The sequence below is a fragment of the Triticum urartu genome, chromosome 7A, assembly GCF_056163025.1.
Source record: "Triticum urartu cultivar PI428250 chromosome 7A, HENAU_Tu73, whole genome shotgun sequence".
NCBI classification, from domain to species: Eukaryota; Viridiplantae; Streptophyta; class Magnoliopsida; order Poales; family Poaceae; genus Triticum; species Triticum urartu.
Window position 1 is genome coordinate 553,023,660 of NC_141879.1, and position 15,819 is coordinate 553,039,478.

At 43.1% G+C, this 15,819-nt stretch overlaps 2 protein-coding genes across 3 annotated transcripts; one reads left to right on the top strand and one right to left on the bottom strand.

Moving 5' to 3' along the window:
- Positions 1-1,408: 1,408 nt before the first annotated feature.
- LOC125519052 (sm-like protein LSM7) lies at positions 1,409-3,671 on the bottom strand. Its single transcript, XM_048683944.2, has 5 exons — positions 3,520-3,671; positions 3,298-3,379; positions 2,477-2,548; positions 1,989-2,041; positions 1,409-1,779 (listed from the first exon to the last, which is right to left on the bottom strand). The coding sequence occupies exons 1-5, from the start codon at positions 3,520-3,522 to the stop codon at positions 1,675-1,677; spliced, it is 315 nt and encodes a 104-aa protein (XP_048539901.1). The 5' UTR covers positions 3,523-3,671; the 3' UTR covers positions 1,409-1,674.
- On the top strand, positions 2,556-12,174 carry LOC125519051 (double-strand break repair protein MRE11-like). Of its 2 annotated transcripts, none has more exons than XM_087537619.1 (20): positions 2,556-2,636; positions 7,685-7,835; positions 7,928-8,085; positions 8,211-8,301; positions 8,458-8,577; positions 9,045-9,113; positions 9,208-9,299; positions 9,385-9,487; positions 9,549-9,656; positions 9,752-9,814; positions 9,878-9,949; positions 10,119-10,196; positions 10,284-10,346; positions 10,424-10,487; positions 10,640-10,722; positions 10,876-10,989; positions 11,069-11,152; positions 11,270-11,410; positions 11,529-11,723; positions 11,876-12,174. In XM_087537619.1, the coding sequence occupies exons 1-20, from the start codon at positions 2,563-2,565 to the stop codon at positions 11,912-11,914; spliced, it is 1,962 nt and encodes a 653-aa protein (XP_087393745.1). In that variant the 5' UTR covers positions 2,556-2,562; the 3' UTR covers positions 11,915-12,174. The 2 variants fall into 2 exon arrangements, with proteins under 2 accessions (XP_087393745.1, XP_087393746.1); XM_087537620.1 differs by having other exon boundaries at positions 10,876-10,983.
- Positions 12,175-15,819: the final 3,645 nt, after the last annotated feature.

Genomic DNA, 15,819 nt, shown 5'->3' on the forward strand with positions numbered 1-15,819 from the left:
TTGCGGGGGAAAACATTCATTAATCAAGTGGTAACAGTTTTACAATCATCTGTAATGATAGTGCTAATCTCCCGTGGTACAATTGCTAGCCAACAAGTTGTCCTATCGCAGCCATGGCATGTCCAGCTTTGTTCTGCAATCGGCTAATGTTAACAGCCGAGCGCATGGTCTTAATAGGCAAACTCTCAACCAGCACGTCTGGGCCCGGTCTATTCTGCTTTTCAGTCTTTCTTTTCTCTTCTTAATTTCTTTTGTCAATTTTTTAAATCTCTCTTAATTTATTTTTTATTTTTATTTCTTTCTAGACTTGAACGTTTTTCCCGCGGTATGTATGATCAACTTTTCTAAAATGTATGTTTTTTCTAAAAAAAAAGGACAGCAACGTTTAGTACTTAAATGTAACTTTTCTATACATGAACATTTCTCAAATGCGTGATGCAAATTTCATTTCATATATCAAAAAATCTAGGCCCATGAAAAGTTTTTCATTTTCCTCAATATAGTTTTTCCTTTTTTAATTTAATTTTGCCAACATTTAATAAACCTTTTTGAACAAAAGAATTCAAAATACATACTTCCTCCGTTCCGAATTACTTGTCTTGGATTTGTCTAGATACGGTCTAGACTCATTTTAGTGTTAGATACCTCCGTATTTAGACAAATCTAAGACAAGTAATTCAGAACGGAGGAAGTATAAGCCAACAACTATCAGGTCGGTCGCCAAATAAGTTATGCCCATGGTAAGGTTACTTTAGGTGTTTGCATGACTATTCCCACAACTAGCACGGAATATAGGACAACTCTGCACCGGGTCTGATGCCAACATATATGCCAACAACTATCAGGTCGGTAGCCAAATAGCAATTTACAAACACAGTTCAAATCATAAGGTCACACGGCACATGGTGTCTTGGAATTACCTAAGGCCTCCCTAATTCAACGAGCTCCCGGACGCGGAGTTTCTGCACCCGAGTTCAAATGAGCTCGAGTGAATAGTAAAATCAAAACTAAATCAAAAAATTTTAAAAAAATCCAAATTTTTTTTGAAAGAAACATTGACAAAAGTTCTAAGTGCTTGCAAAAATTCGTCATGAAATCACATTTCTAGAAGGCGTGGCAAAAAAAAACAAAATCAGTACTCTGAAAAAGCTACTTTCAAAAGCATTTTGGAGCACTGAATTTGTTTTTTTTGCCACGCTTTACAGGAATGTGATTTTATGATGAATTTTTGCAAGCACTTAGAACTTTTGTCAATGTTTCTCCCAAAAAAAATTTGGATTTTTTTGAATTTTTTTTGATTTTTTTTCGATTTTACTGTTCACCGAGCTCAAATGAGCTCGGGAGCAGAAAGGCACTTTCACGAGCTCCCTTACTTCTCCCTACTTATGATGATTCACCGGGAGCAGCGGAGCGCACCAATCCACCTAGTATGCATAAATGTTTGCCAGAGAGCACAATAGGCGAATACATAAGTAAATACAGCCGTGTTGTGTACGAAGAGCAGCAAGGTGGGTCCGTAACATATACACAGGTGGGTCCAGTGGGGACTCATAATCATCTTGGCACAAATATTAACCTCAGACGACCAGTGCTTCAACATAGAGTGCCATAACTCTTACTATAAGTTAATGTAAGTCTCTCCACGGGGTAACCAGCCAGCTTCTCAGGTCATTCTTAGGAGTGAGCGGTTTGTTCTCCATCAGCCTCTTGGAAGGGGTTTTTGATCTCCTCTGTTCCCTCGGTTGGCGATACGAGCATCACCGCTGTGCCCCTGCAGACCTGCAGTTAGTAGTTGTTAGAGGATGTTTTGGTTGCTGTTTAATTACGAATATGGTTGACAAAAAAGATTTCGAGGAAAAGCGGCCACGGCAACACTTCAGTGCCCTGAAAAAGAACCATGGAGGGCGAAATCCACTACTCCTGACATCGCAATCGCCAAACCAATAGAGGAGCGATAGCACTTAAGTCGATACTGTAAAAAAACTTACAATGAGACCAAGCTGTCTGGTTTTTGTCGACAGTTTCAGTGGATCATCTTGCTCTGCAAAACAAAATGACATGGGTGAAGTGTGATAGTCATCAGGCATTGTCCATATCTTTACAAGTGCACTACAATTAGGTATTTCTTTTTTCCATTCGATCCAAAACGGATCGGGTTCCACTATCAGTCGATAACGGAACATTGAGCAAAAGAACACAAAAAGCGTCTTGGCGCAGTGAAAACGAGAAGACAACAATTAGGTATTTACTGGTTGATAAATGCAGACACCAGTTATGGTATTTTGGCCACCTCATTTGTTCAAGCAGCGATAGCAGCAAGTCCTCTGTCTGGTCAACCAATATGCTAGCGTCGTGCTAACTAAGGCGATGCACGACCTATGGTAATTTTTCCGAGACCAAGCTCCAAATAAAATGCATAACTTCGCCTCTTTTAAGGGCACAAGACGAGATCAAATTAAACTATATCGAGTTGTACCTCTTTCAAACTCAATCGCTTCATCAAGCACCAAGTTCAGAAGCTGGTCATAGCCCTTCAAAGTTCCTGTAACTGCAGGTGTACAGATGCATGCCAAAGTCAGCACGTGTCGCGCTGGGATAAACTGCAAGGCAACAACAACAACAGTTTCTGCCGCAAGGTATACAGATGCCAAAGTCAACACATGCCGCGTTGCGATAAATTGCAAGGCAACAACAACAATAGTTTCTGCCGCAATGCATACAGATGCCAAAGTCAGCACGTGCCGCGTTGTGATAAACTGCAAGGCAACAACAACAATATTTTCTGCCGCAATGTATACAAATGCCAAAGTTCACAGCCTTTGTTGTGTTGCGACTTACTGCTGGATAACAAGATTAGTTTCTGCCTTCTGGCCTTTTAGGAAACCGGAATCATTCTAGGAGCATGCATATTGATATTGGATCAACAACCAACACACACACACACAACATATCAGAAACTAACCCTCGCTTGACAAGGTATACATAGCCCTGGTACCAAATCCCGCGACATGAGAACAAATGAAACTAAAACCAAGTCACGCTGAATGCTGAACACCCACCTATCCCGCTGCCATCACAATCATTTTCACATTCATCACCCCTACCACAGTTCAACCAGTCATGTGAGCCAGCGTATGAACATCTATCTAGAGTTCTAAACTATCTAAACCAAATCGAGCAGGCAGTCCTGTAGGTAAAATGGTATATAAACTACTCCATTCAGATGAGGGCATTGAATAGCATGAAACAATTGGGGGAGGGGGATCTGGCGAGGGATGTACGGACGGACGGACGGACCTTGCCTGCCGCCGGTGAGCTTGACCTGGACGCCCTTGTCGACGAACTTGGCCAGGTCCAGCACCGTCTCCTTCCGCCCCGACTGCACAGCACAACAAAGACACAAACAAGAAACAACCCACTCCAATCAGATGGGATCGAAACTCCAATCTCCCACCAGGCGCGGGACTGGGGACGGGCGAGAAGCGGGATTGATCGATCGATCGATCCGAGCTCACTCACCATGATCGATCGGCGACGGCGAGGGCGCACCGGAGTAGGGATGGAGGCGGCCGCTGATGAGGGGCGCTCTGCTGGCTGCTGCTGTGCTGTCCTCCTCTCTCCTACCTTTTCTCCTTTTCAGAGTTTTTTTTTCTCTCCTCTTAATTCGTTCATTTTTTGACGGTTATGCGCTGGGCCTGTTTCACCGGCCTCGGGCCTTGAGCGCGGCCCATCTCCGCGTGTCTTCCTTCCCTTCTACTCTTCTCTTCTCTTCCTCCTTCCAACGGAAGCCAGAGACGCACACGAACTGTCACTCACTCCCACTCGCTACTGCCCGTCTGCCCCTGCTCATCCTCCCATCTCACTCGGCACACCTCCAGATCGGGAAGGCGGGCGGCATCCGCGATCGACAGCGGCCAACAGCCGGAAGCAAAGCAAGCGATGTGAGTAGTTCGTAGCTCGAAGCCATCCTTTTTGCCTTCCCCTCCGTAGCCTCTGTCGAGTTCTGCTATGGCTGTGACTGTTCTCATGCCGCGGCTGCTCCCAGGGTTGAGGCGCCGTGTATGGGTAGATAAGATCCACAATGCTTCCGCGTGATTTTACGGGTTTTTCAGTATGATTTTGGGGTTCATTATTCTCATCAGTCCGTACGTAGTTCTGTATTATTTATGCATGTATTTAGTTTAGTATGTTCATCTCCCTGCTCAAAATAAATTTAGTACGTACTCCCTTCGATCCATAATAGTTCAAAACTGCGACACTCACTATAGATCGGAGGGTGTACTATTCACCAACAAGCATATCGGTTTATTGGAGGAAAAATGTGATCCGTATAGGACACATTGCATCTAAAGTCTAAAGAAACTGGCCGGGTGTATCATATGTGCAATATATGCATACACAATCGATGGGAAATATAGGGTTGGAGCCTTGGAGGTACACGTACTGCTGAATTGCTGTGATTCCTCATACTGGTCATGGTCACTCCCACCTCCACATGACCGATCAGTATAACATGCATCTAGACTTACATATCAAGTTGATTTGCTCTAATAACATGCATGGTTGAACTGTTGCCCAAAATCTTTATGCGGATAGCTGTACTAATCATCTATACATGGCTTACTAAATCATTGATGGCGCGCATTGCCGCGCCCGTTCGTTTGTCTAATGTAACAACAAGAATTTATGTGAATATAAGGTGGCATGAGCAAGAGCCAATAAGCTCTTGATTCGTGACATCAATGCGGAGTCATATAAATGTGTATGTGTAACACACACATAAGCTGGACAATCGATAACAATGTTGTGAACCGATACCACGGTCTAGTATAGTTGCTCATGGTACCACACTACATACTTTGTATCATATATACCTCAATGGTATAAGGAACCAACTGTTTATCCTTATGAAGAAATGAATGCTAATAAGAAAAAAATATCACAATATGGATTGAGAATTTATACAAGATTATATAGTTACATGGGGGCTTGGGGAGCAAATATTGGAAAGAACTAGAGGATACCCCATGCATTTACCGCGGGAATTGGTTGATGAAAATTTAGGTTGATAATATGAGAACAAAAATTAAAAATGCATATGACTTATTATATTTGATTATGTATAGTTGTAATAATATTAATTGAATATAAGTAGAATAATTGAATGGAAAATATTTTTTCATGCATGGTTGAATGTTGTAGTGGGTGCGTGCTGAGATGGCGCTTATCCCATTCATAGTTGTATGGTGAGGTGGCATGATTGCATGTTGAGATAAATAAGTTAGTGAGAATGACTCTCTTAGCCTCTTAGGTGTATAGAATTAGTGAAATATGACCAAATCCACATTGTGTTATAAAGAAGTACATCTTGTTGGCAGATACAATGCCATCATGTTGTATCTGTACTGAACTTCTTGTTAACATGAGTTCTGGACCTTGGACGACATCCCCACCAAACTTTGATCAAGAGTTAAGATCACTCCAGAGTCTTGGAACCAAAATTGTTGACCAAATTCCATGTCATAAGCTATGTGGTTTAACACGTGAGCAACATTCTGGAATCAAATGCCCCAAATTTGAAGAAATATTTGGAATAGCAACTTGAGAACTGTTGACAATGTATGATCAAGTAAATGATTGCCTATAGACGAACCTAGACAAACTTAGTAATATAGGAAATGAAGAAACAAAAACGACATTAACCTGAATGCCATATTCTGCTTTCAGTAAATTTTCCTAATAGAGGATGGTAAATGTAAAGGTAAACTAAAAAGGTATGTCTAAATCATTGCGAGTGCCCCCAATCATAAAGAAATCACATAGCTTAGCCACATTCCAATATTTGGCTGAAAATACACAATGTTTTGTAGGGTTCAAGTGAGGGTTTCTCATGATACAATTTCGAAACAATTTCTGTATGTTTCATGCCAATAAAGCTAGACTTCTCATTGCTTTCATCATATAAGTAACCATATTAGTTGATTTTCTCGGGTTCTAAAATTCCTTTATCATACCCATTGCAGGTGAGAGCCACTTTGTTAATAGAATCGTAGTAAATTCTCCTTCTACCAACAATTTATTTATACTACAAGCGTGGGGGGGGGGGGGGGTGGGGGGGGGGGGTGGGGGGGGGGGTGACGACCGAATTATCGCAGGGTTGACGGGTACCAATTGTAGGCTAGCATATCTTTTACGGACCGGTAACCCGAATCAATGCATCGTGCGGTTTTTCTACCGGAATAGTTATGCTTAAGACATCAGGCTGAGGTGCTTCGACGGCCAAGAACGACCCAGTCACACAATCATATAGCCCCGGGGGGGGGGGGGGGGGTGGAGACGTAAGAGGGCTGGAAAGTTTCTTTTTCGTTTTAAATTATAAGCTACAATTACATCATTGAAAAATTTAATTATCCCCTAAAAAATTCAGATGATAAAGAGATGGCACTGTGCATCGATTCTTAATCTAGTGGCAGGATGCCATTTTATCCGTTTTACTCATGTCAGCGGGAGAGGATGACAGAGCATTATTATTGGATACAGTCCGAGTTTCTGTAAGGCCAGAGGTCGGATTATGTTTTCGCCTCTTGTCTCAATATACTGGGGTCATCTCAACATGAGTTGATGACTCATTTTAAACCCTTTGTGTTTGAAATACTTGTCTCGATATAGTGAGATCGTTGTTGTGTGCCTATGGTAGCAACATTTTTTCATGTAAATTTTGTTGTCCCTTGTTTTATCTTGGTATAAATTTTTATATGCTTGTCGGTTTATATGATTATTTTCCTTTGGATTGCTAATATCCGTCATTGAGACTTTCTTCTGACTCAATCAATAAAGCTTAATTAGACATTGGATAAGCCCCGGTTCATGGATTGTTCATCCATGGGTCTAAAATCTTAAATTATTTTGTCTAAGGCAGAAATCCTAGGCAAGCTTCCATTTTGCGAAAGTTTGCAAGGCAACTAGTAACTAGAATGAGAGTTTCCTTTGTTTTGTTGCTAGTACTCATCTCAAGGGTATTAATCGAGTACTCTCTCCATATCAAAATATAGTGCATATTAGATTTTTCCTAAACCAAGTTCATAGGAAGAACCCTGCAAAAAAAGTTTATTGGAAGGAAAATGAACATGTATAATACCAAATATATATGACAGGAAATAAGTTTGTAAATTTTGACCAAGTTTATTAAAAAATTATAAACATTTACAATACTATATAGGGTAACGCTATTCTAAGCGTGAGTGTAGAATATATTATATGTATACATATAGCTTATACGTATAGCCAATTGGCAGACCTAGAAGATGCTACACGGATCTCAAAGCGAGATCAGATGGAAGACAGATGGGTGACAATGTCCCCTGGTGGCAAAGGCATAATAATCATGTATATATTGTCTATTGATATAGTATATTGTAGATGTTGACCATATAAATGTTTCCATAAACTTAATCAAAGTTTATAAAGTTTGACTCATACTAAGATAAATTTTGCCTAAAGAAAAAATTAATCTGACAAGGAAACATCGTTTTCTTCCCAAACAGACCCTAAACGCATATGCATTGGCAGCTGTACACCTGCTATATACTTACATCCCAAAATATTCCACCTGCAACAAATACTTGGCAAAACTGTTGTACTAAAACGCAGTTAGCTGTTGCATGCATGGGGTGTTCTTCTTCAGGAAGGCAGCAGGAGAAGCTGGAGGAAGCAACACGCTGCGGATACTGGTGGCGACTGATTGCCACCTCGGCTACCTAGAGAAGGACGAGCTGCGCCGGTCCGACTCGTTCGACACCTTCGAGGAGATCTTCTCACTGGCAGAGAAACACAATGTCAACTACTGCTACCTATTGATCTTCCTGTCCTTGCATGTCTACAATTCTAAGTACATACATAAGCGTGTTCGACGATGATTAATTGGCAGGTGGATTTCCTGCTCCTCGGGGGCGATCTGTTCCACGAGAACAAGCCGTCACGCTCGACGCTGGTGAGGACGATCGAGATCCTGAGGCGGCGCTGCCTCCACGACCGGCCGGTGCAGTTCCAGGTGGTCAGTGATCACGCAGCCAGCCTGCAGAACTTGTACGTACTTGCTTACACCAATTAGCTAGCAGCAGTTACCTACTAGTCACCTATAATCGATGGCCGAACTCTGGACAACCTATATTCTTTCTCTCATTGGTTTGAGGTTTGCATACATGCTTCAGGTTTGGTCGACCGAATTTTGAGGACCAGAACATCAACGTCGGCTTGCCTGTGTTCACCATCCATGGCGACCATGATGATCCTACAGGAGTGGTATGTATGCATACCCGGAGTTACATATGGAATTTATATTTGTTCAGGATTTATATATATATCCGGTGTTCAATAAAATGGACAAAGTTAAATTTGGATTCATTTTATTGAACATCTAAAAGTTTCACCTTGTTCTCCATCACGTGCGTACCACAGGATAATATGTCCGCCATCGATGTCCTTGCGGCTGCCGGGTTCGTGAATTACTTTGGAAAGGTGGATATCGGAAGTTCTGGCATCGGTCACATGTCAATTCATCCTATCCTTGTCAAAAAGGTCAATTTACTACTTTGCACTCTGTAGTATTTTCTTTTTTTGGAAAAGGAGGCTCGTCCCCGGCCTCTGCATCTGAAAGATGCATGCGGACATATTATTAAAAAGTTCAAATAAAAACATAGTCTCAGTTCCATTACAGCTCGCAAACGGAGCAGAAATAAAAAAGAGAACTCATTGGCACAACCGGTAGGATAATAGGACTGGAACACTAGACGTCTATCCTATTATGAGACCGCCATCCAAACCGGTTGAATATAGCCCGTGCTACCAGTTCCCACTGGTTGCACCCAGTAACCAAAGGTTGCCTGGAGTCCGTAGGAGTGAGTAAGGACCACGTATGGATCCATGTCGTAGCTCTGAAGATGACCTGGAAGAAGTCCGTAGGAGTGAGTAAGGCACTCTGTAGTCTGTACGATGCCAAAGTACATGTTGCTAACTGGCTCTGGAACTTAACTGTGCTACTTCAGGGTGCAACTTCTGTTGCACTATATGGCTTGGGGAACGTTAGGGATGCAAGATTGAGCAGAATGTTTCAGGTATATTTCAGTGTATAAGATGGTCAATTGTCGCAGCCGGGGTGGTTGGTTGACTTGTTGATGCTGAATATATTGCATCTTATGTCTTATTCAGACACCAGGTGCAATAGATTGGATGAAACATGAGAGTACAGAGGATATGCCACTGTCCGACTGGTTCAACATTCTGGTTCTTCATCAAAACAGGTACACAAAAGCGATTGAACCGATCGGTCACAGTTGTTTATTTAACCGGTTTTTGAACTATTGATACTATTATGTGCTACTGCAGGATAAAGGGAAGTCTCGACAACGGCATCAACGAACATCTGTTACCGAACTTTCTGGATTTAGTAATATGGGGCCATGAGCATGAATGCCTTGCTGATCCCAAGGTAATGTTCTCCATTCTGTCAATCGTTCTCCATTTAACTAATTCTGATAAACTTCTTGTAGGAGGTTCCTGGAATGGGTTTCCACACCACGCAGCCAGGATCTTCAATTGCCACATCGCTGACCAGCGCTGAAGCAAAAGAAAAGCATGTGCTTTTGTTGGAAATAAACGTAAATATGTTTTGAAAATCACGGACTTAATGAAGATAAAAACTTCTGCAACTTTCTGTCCTAACCATCAACGTTTCCTATGTTCGACTCGATAGGGAATGAAATACAGGCCAACTAATATACCTCTGAAGACTGTTAGACCTTTCGAATATGCCGAGGTAAGCCACTCCTTGCTTTCATGTTTAGTTCAGTGACAATCCCATCATAAGAATGCAATTCAGGTTGTGTTAGAAGACCAAGAAGGCGTCGACGCCAATGATGAAGCGTCCGTGGATGCACATTTGAATAAAGTAGTAGGTCTTAAACTCCATAAGCTGTGCTAAAAACTTTGTCCAGTTTTTTTCCGAAAAACATGGCCAAACATTGGTCGACTGAGCTGGTTGGCGTGGAGTTTCAGTTGTCTGATATTTGTAATTTTTGCTCTCTGATTACTCCTACCGGCTACTGACTGAGCTGCTTTAGGTGGCCAATCTTATTGAGAAGAATGACACGGCAGCAGGCAGTGGATCAGAGCCCAAACTTCCACTTGTTAGGTTAAAGGTAAAGAAATCAGGTCACTTTTGATAGTAGTTATGTCCCATTTTCTTTCCATGATTGTCAAATGAAAGACTTCATCTTGTTCTGCAGGTCGACTACTCTGGGTTCTTAACAATACACCCACAGCGGTTTGGTCAGAAGTATGTTGGGAAGGTACCTCAAGAACCATGATCCCCCTTGTTAGTACTACTTGGGTAGTTTATTACTCTGTTTACAACCTTTCCCTGTAGGTTGCCAACCCACAAGACATGATTGTTTTCTCAAGGTCAGCAAAAAGGCGCCAAAATCCGCAAGGTCAGCAAAACTAAACTTGAATCAATTTGTAATGATAAGGAAATGTGACATATTTAGAATAAATTTCAATGAATTACAAAAGAATAAATTTCAATGAATTACAAAAGCAGAGATGGGACTTTATCTGAGAAATGCATCTTGCTATCCTGCAGACAACACTGGCGGTTTCGGAGAACTCTACCCAAATGAGCTTAATCAACACACGGTCGAAGCTCTGGTGGCAGAAATTAACTTGGTACTTCCTCCATTACAAATTAATTGCATTGAAGTTCTACCTTTGCTCCAAGCCAATTTTATCAAGTCTGTAGAAAAATATAATAATATCTACGACAATAAATGTATATACTGTATGAAAAAAAATATTGCCACATTAATATTTTCTTTACAGAATATGCAGGTTCTTCCACTAGATGACCTGGACACCGCCCTTCATGTTTTCGTCAACAAGGAAGACAATATGGCATTTCACTCTTGCCTGCAGAAGAACACCGAAGAGGCAATAGTAGGCAAAACTACCAATATATTAGGCTCCACTCTACCAATTGAGAACTGAAAAGAAATTTCTCCGCTTGAATTCGCAGAACAAGTTGACCAGCACCAAGGTGGATACTGACATCGAAGATGAAGATGCAATGTTAGTACACGGTTTGGGTCAGTTCATGCAGGTGTGGTTCCCATTGTCACTTAATACTTGATACTAGGATTTAATCTGACAAGAAATCAGAGAAAATGGTTGTGCCCTTATGTTTTCATAGTGTCATTTTTGTTCTCTTAATGTACAGGCACGAGAGAAGGGAAGAACCCAGACGGCAGCAAGCGTCCAGAGCATCGCAACCAGCACATTGGAGGAGCTGAAATGCTCCTCGGATCCGGATCCGGACCAAGATATCGGCGACGACTCGAATGAGCTCATTGAAACATCGGTACGTCTCCCTTCTTCTTCCATCCATGGCGGCCAGGCAATAGAATTCCGGCGCTGCTGCCGCCAAAATGGCATGCTGAGTTCAGCTGATGGACTGCTTCTGTTCCTCCGTGCGCAAGGATGGAGAGTGCCATCATGAGAAGATGGCAAGGCCGGGGAAGCGGCCGGCCCCTTCTGCTACGGCCGGGGGCTCTGCGTCTTCACCTTCTTCCTCGACCCGGGGGAGGAAGACGGACCTGGCTTCGTTCTGCGCGCCTGCGGTGAAGGAGGAATTGGACGACCGCGGGACCAAGAAAGTACGACCATCGCCTCATGTGCGTGCGATCGTGAGCCATGCCCTTCCTCCCTGGCCTCTGTGTGCGACCTCATGTGCATGTGATTCTTGTGCATGCTCTGGTTGTTTTCTTTCAGGGTTAGTTTAACTTGGCGGTCAGCTGATTTGGTGGCATGTCGTCATGCATTGCAGGTTGCTGGGAGGTATGGCGCGGTACGGAGGAACCGGTGAGAACGAGATCAACGCGGGTGGCTCCAACGGGACATGAATCCACCTCGCTCAAGGCTGCAGTTTGCTTGAGGAATTCATACAGATACTTCCTAGACCGATGAAGTATGCATGCATTATATGCGTGCCTCGCGCTACTCTTTTCTGAAAACCATTCCGGGATCCTTTATAATTTACTAAGTCTAACGGATCGAAAATGCTCAATGGAGCTCGGCCTTCGTGGAGGCCGAACTTGAAATAATCAAAATTTGACCATTTTCCTATTCACAAACGAGTGTCCGCCTCTAACCGTCTTACTATTGTCACCGAGCTTTGCTACACTTATGACATGGGAACTGTTGATTAAAAATCAGATGGCCCCACTCTATCAGGAGGTGGTGGGAGATTAGCATGTTCTCCGTAGGTCTAGGATTTTTGATCGTCACCGCTCCAAACTAAGTCATAAATGATCTTGCCAATTTTGATGCGGGCCCACTGTTGGGGAACGTAGTAATTTTAAAAAAAAATCCTACGCACACGCAAGATCATGGTGATGCATAGCAACAAGAGGGGAGAGTGTGATCTACGTACCCTTGTAGATCGACAACGGAAGCGTTAACTTGGTTGATGTAGTCGTACGTCTTCACGGCCCGACCGATCAAGCACCGAAACTATGGCACCTCCGAGTTCTAGCACACGTTCAGCTCGATGACGATCTCTGGACTCCGATCCAGCAAAGTGTTGGGGAAGAGTTCCGTCGGCACGACGGCGTGGTGACGATCTTGATGTACTATTGTCGCAGGGCTTCGCCTAAGCACCGCTACAATATTATCGAGGACTATGGTGGAAGGGGGCACCGCACACGGTTAAGAATATGATCACGTGGATCAACTTATGTCTCTAGGGGCTGCCCCTGCCTCCGTATATAAAGGCTCAAAGGGGGGGGGCAAGAGGAGGCGCGCCAGGAGGAGTCCTACTCCCTTCGGGAGTAGGACTCCCCCCCTTTCCTAGTTGGAATAGGATTCGTGGAGGGGGGGGGGGAAGAGGAGAGAGAGGAGGAAGGGGGGCCGGCCCCCTCTCCTTGTCCTATTCGAACCAAGGGGGGGAGGGGCGCGCGGCCCATCTCTGGCCACCTCTCCTCTCTTCCACTAAGGCCCACTAAGGCCCATATACCTTCCGGGGGGGTTCCGGTAACCTCCCGGTAATCCGGTAAAATCCCGATTTAACCCGGAACACTTCCGATATCCAAACATAGGCTTTCAATATATCAATCTTTATGTCTCGACCATTTCGAGACTCCTCGTCATGTCCGTGATCACATCCGGGACTTCGAACAACCTTCGGTACATCAAAACGCATAAACTCATAATATAACTGTCATCGAAACCTTAAGCGTGCGGACCCTACGGGTTCGAGAACAATGTAGACATGACCGAGACACGTCTCCGGTCAATAACCAATAGCGGGACCTGGATGCCCATATTGGTTCCTACATATTCTACGAAGATCTTTTATCGGTCAGACCGCATAACAACATACGTTGTTCCCTTTGTCATCGGTATGTTACTTACCCGAGATTCGATCGTCGGTATCCTATACCTAGTTCAATATCGTTACCGGCAAGTCTCTTTACTCGTTCTGTAATACATCATCCCGCAACTAACTCATTAGTTGCAATGCTTAAGTGATGTGCATTACCGAGAGGGCCCAGAGATACCTCTCCGACAATCGAAGTGACAAATCCTAATCTCAAAATACGCCAACCCAACATGTACCTTTGGAGACACCTGTAGAGCTCCTTTATAATCACCCAGTTACGTTGTGACGTTTGGTAGCACACAAAGTGTTCCTCTGGCAAACGGGAGTTGCATAATCTCATAGTCATAGGAACATGTATAAGTCATGAAGAAAGCAATAGCAACATACTAAACGATCGGGTGCTAAGCTAATGGAATGGGTCATGTCAATCAGATCATTCTACTAATGATGTGATCCCGTTAATCAAATAACAACTCTTTGTCCATGGTCAGGAAACATAACCATCTTTGATTAACGAGCTAGTCAAGTAGAGGCATACTAGTGACACTCTGTTTGTCTATGTATTCACACATGTATTATGTTTCCGGTTAATACAATTCTAGCATGAATAATAAACTTTTATCATGATATAAGGAAATAAATAATAACTTTATTATTGCCTCTAGGGCATATTTCCTTCAGTCTCCCACTTGCACTAGAGTCAATAATCTAGATTACACAGTAATGATTCTAACACCCATGGAGCCTTGGTGCTGATCATGTTTTGCTTGTGGAAGAGGCTTAGTCAACGGGTCTGCAACACTCAGATCCGTATGTATCTTGCAAATCTCTATGTCTCCCACCTGGACTAGATCCCAGATGGAATTGAAGCGTCTCTTGATGTGCTTGGTTCTTTTGTGAAATCTGGATTCCTTCGCCAAGGCAATTGCACCAGTATTGTCACAAAAGATTTTCATTGGACCCGATGCACTAGGCATGACACCTAGATCGGATATGAACTCCTTCATCCAGACTCCTTCATTCGCTGCTTCCGAAGCAGCTATGTATTCCGCTTCACACGTAGATCCCGCCACGACGCTTTGTTTAGAACTGCACCAACTGACAGCTCCACCGTTTAATGTAAACACGTATCCGGTTTGCGATTTAGAATCGTCCGGATCAGTGTCAAAGCTTGCATCAACGTAACCGTTTACGATGAGCTCTTTGTCACCTCCATATACGAGAAACATATCCTTAGTCCTTTTCAGGTACTTCAGGATGTTCTTGACCGCTGTCCAGTGATCCACTCCTGGATTACTTTGGTACCTCCCTGCTAGACTTATAGCAAGGCACACATCAGGTCTGGTACACAGCATTGCATACATGATAGAGCCTATGGCTGAAGCATAGGGAACATCTTTCATTTTCTCTCTATCTTCTGCGGTGGTCGGGCATTGATTCTGACTCAACTTCACACCTTGTAACACAGGCAAGAACCCTTTCTTTGCTTGATCCATTTTGAACTTCTTCAAAACTTTGTCAAGGTATGTGCTTTGTGAAAGTCCAATTAAGCGTCTTGATCTATCTCTATAGATCTTAATGCCTAATATGTAAGCAGCTTCACCGAGGTCTTTCATTGAAAAACTCTTATTCAAGTATCCCTTTATGCTATCCAGAAATTCTATGTCATTTCCAATCAGTAATATGTCATCCACATATAATATCAGAAATGCTACAGAGCTCCCACTCACTTTCTTGTAAATACAGGCTTCTCCAAAAGTCTGTATAAAACCAAATGCTTCGATCACACTATCAAAGCGTTTATTCCAACTCCGAGAGGCTTGCACCAGTCCATAAATGGATCGCTGGAGCTTGCACACTTTGTTAGCTCCCTTTGGATCGACAAAACCTTCCGGTTGCATCATATACAACTCTTCTTCCAGAAATCCATTCAGGAATGCAGTTTTGACATCCATCTGCCAAATTTCATAATCATAAAATGCGGCAATTGCTAACATGATTCGGACAGACTTAAGCATCGCTACGGGTGAGAAGGTCTCATCGTAGTCAACCCCTTGAACTTGCCGAAACCCTTTTGCGACAAGTCGAGCTTTGTAGACAGTAATATTACCGTCGGCGTCAGTCTTCTTCTTGAAGATCCATTTATTCTCAATTGCTTGCCGATCATTGGGCAAGTCAACCAAAGTCCACACTTTGTTCTCATACATGGATCCCATCTCAGATTTCATGGCTTCAAGCCATTTTGCGGAATCTGGGCTTACCATCGCTTCTTCATAGTTCGTAGGTTCATCATGATCTAGTAGCATGACTTCCAGAACTGGATTACCGTACCACTCTGGCGCGGATCTCACTCTGGTTGATCTACGAGGTTCAGTAGTATCTTGTTCTAA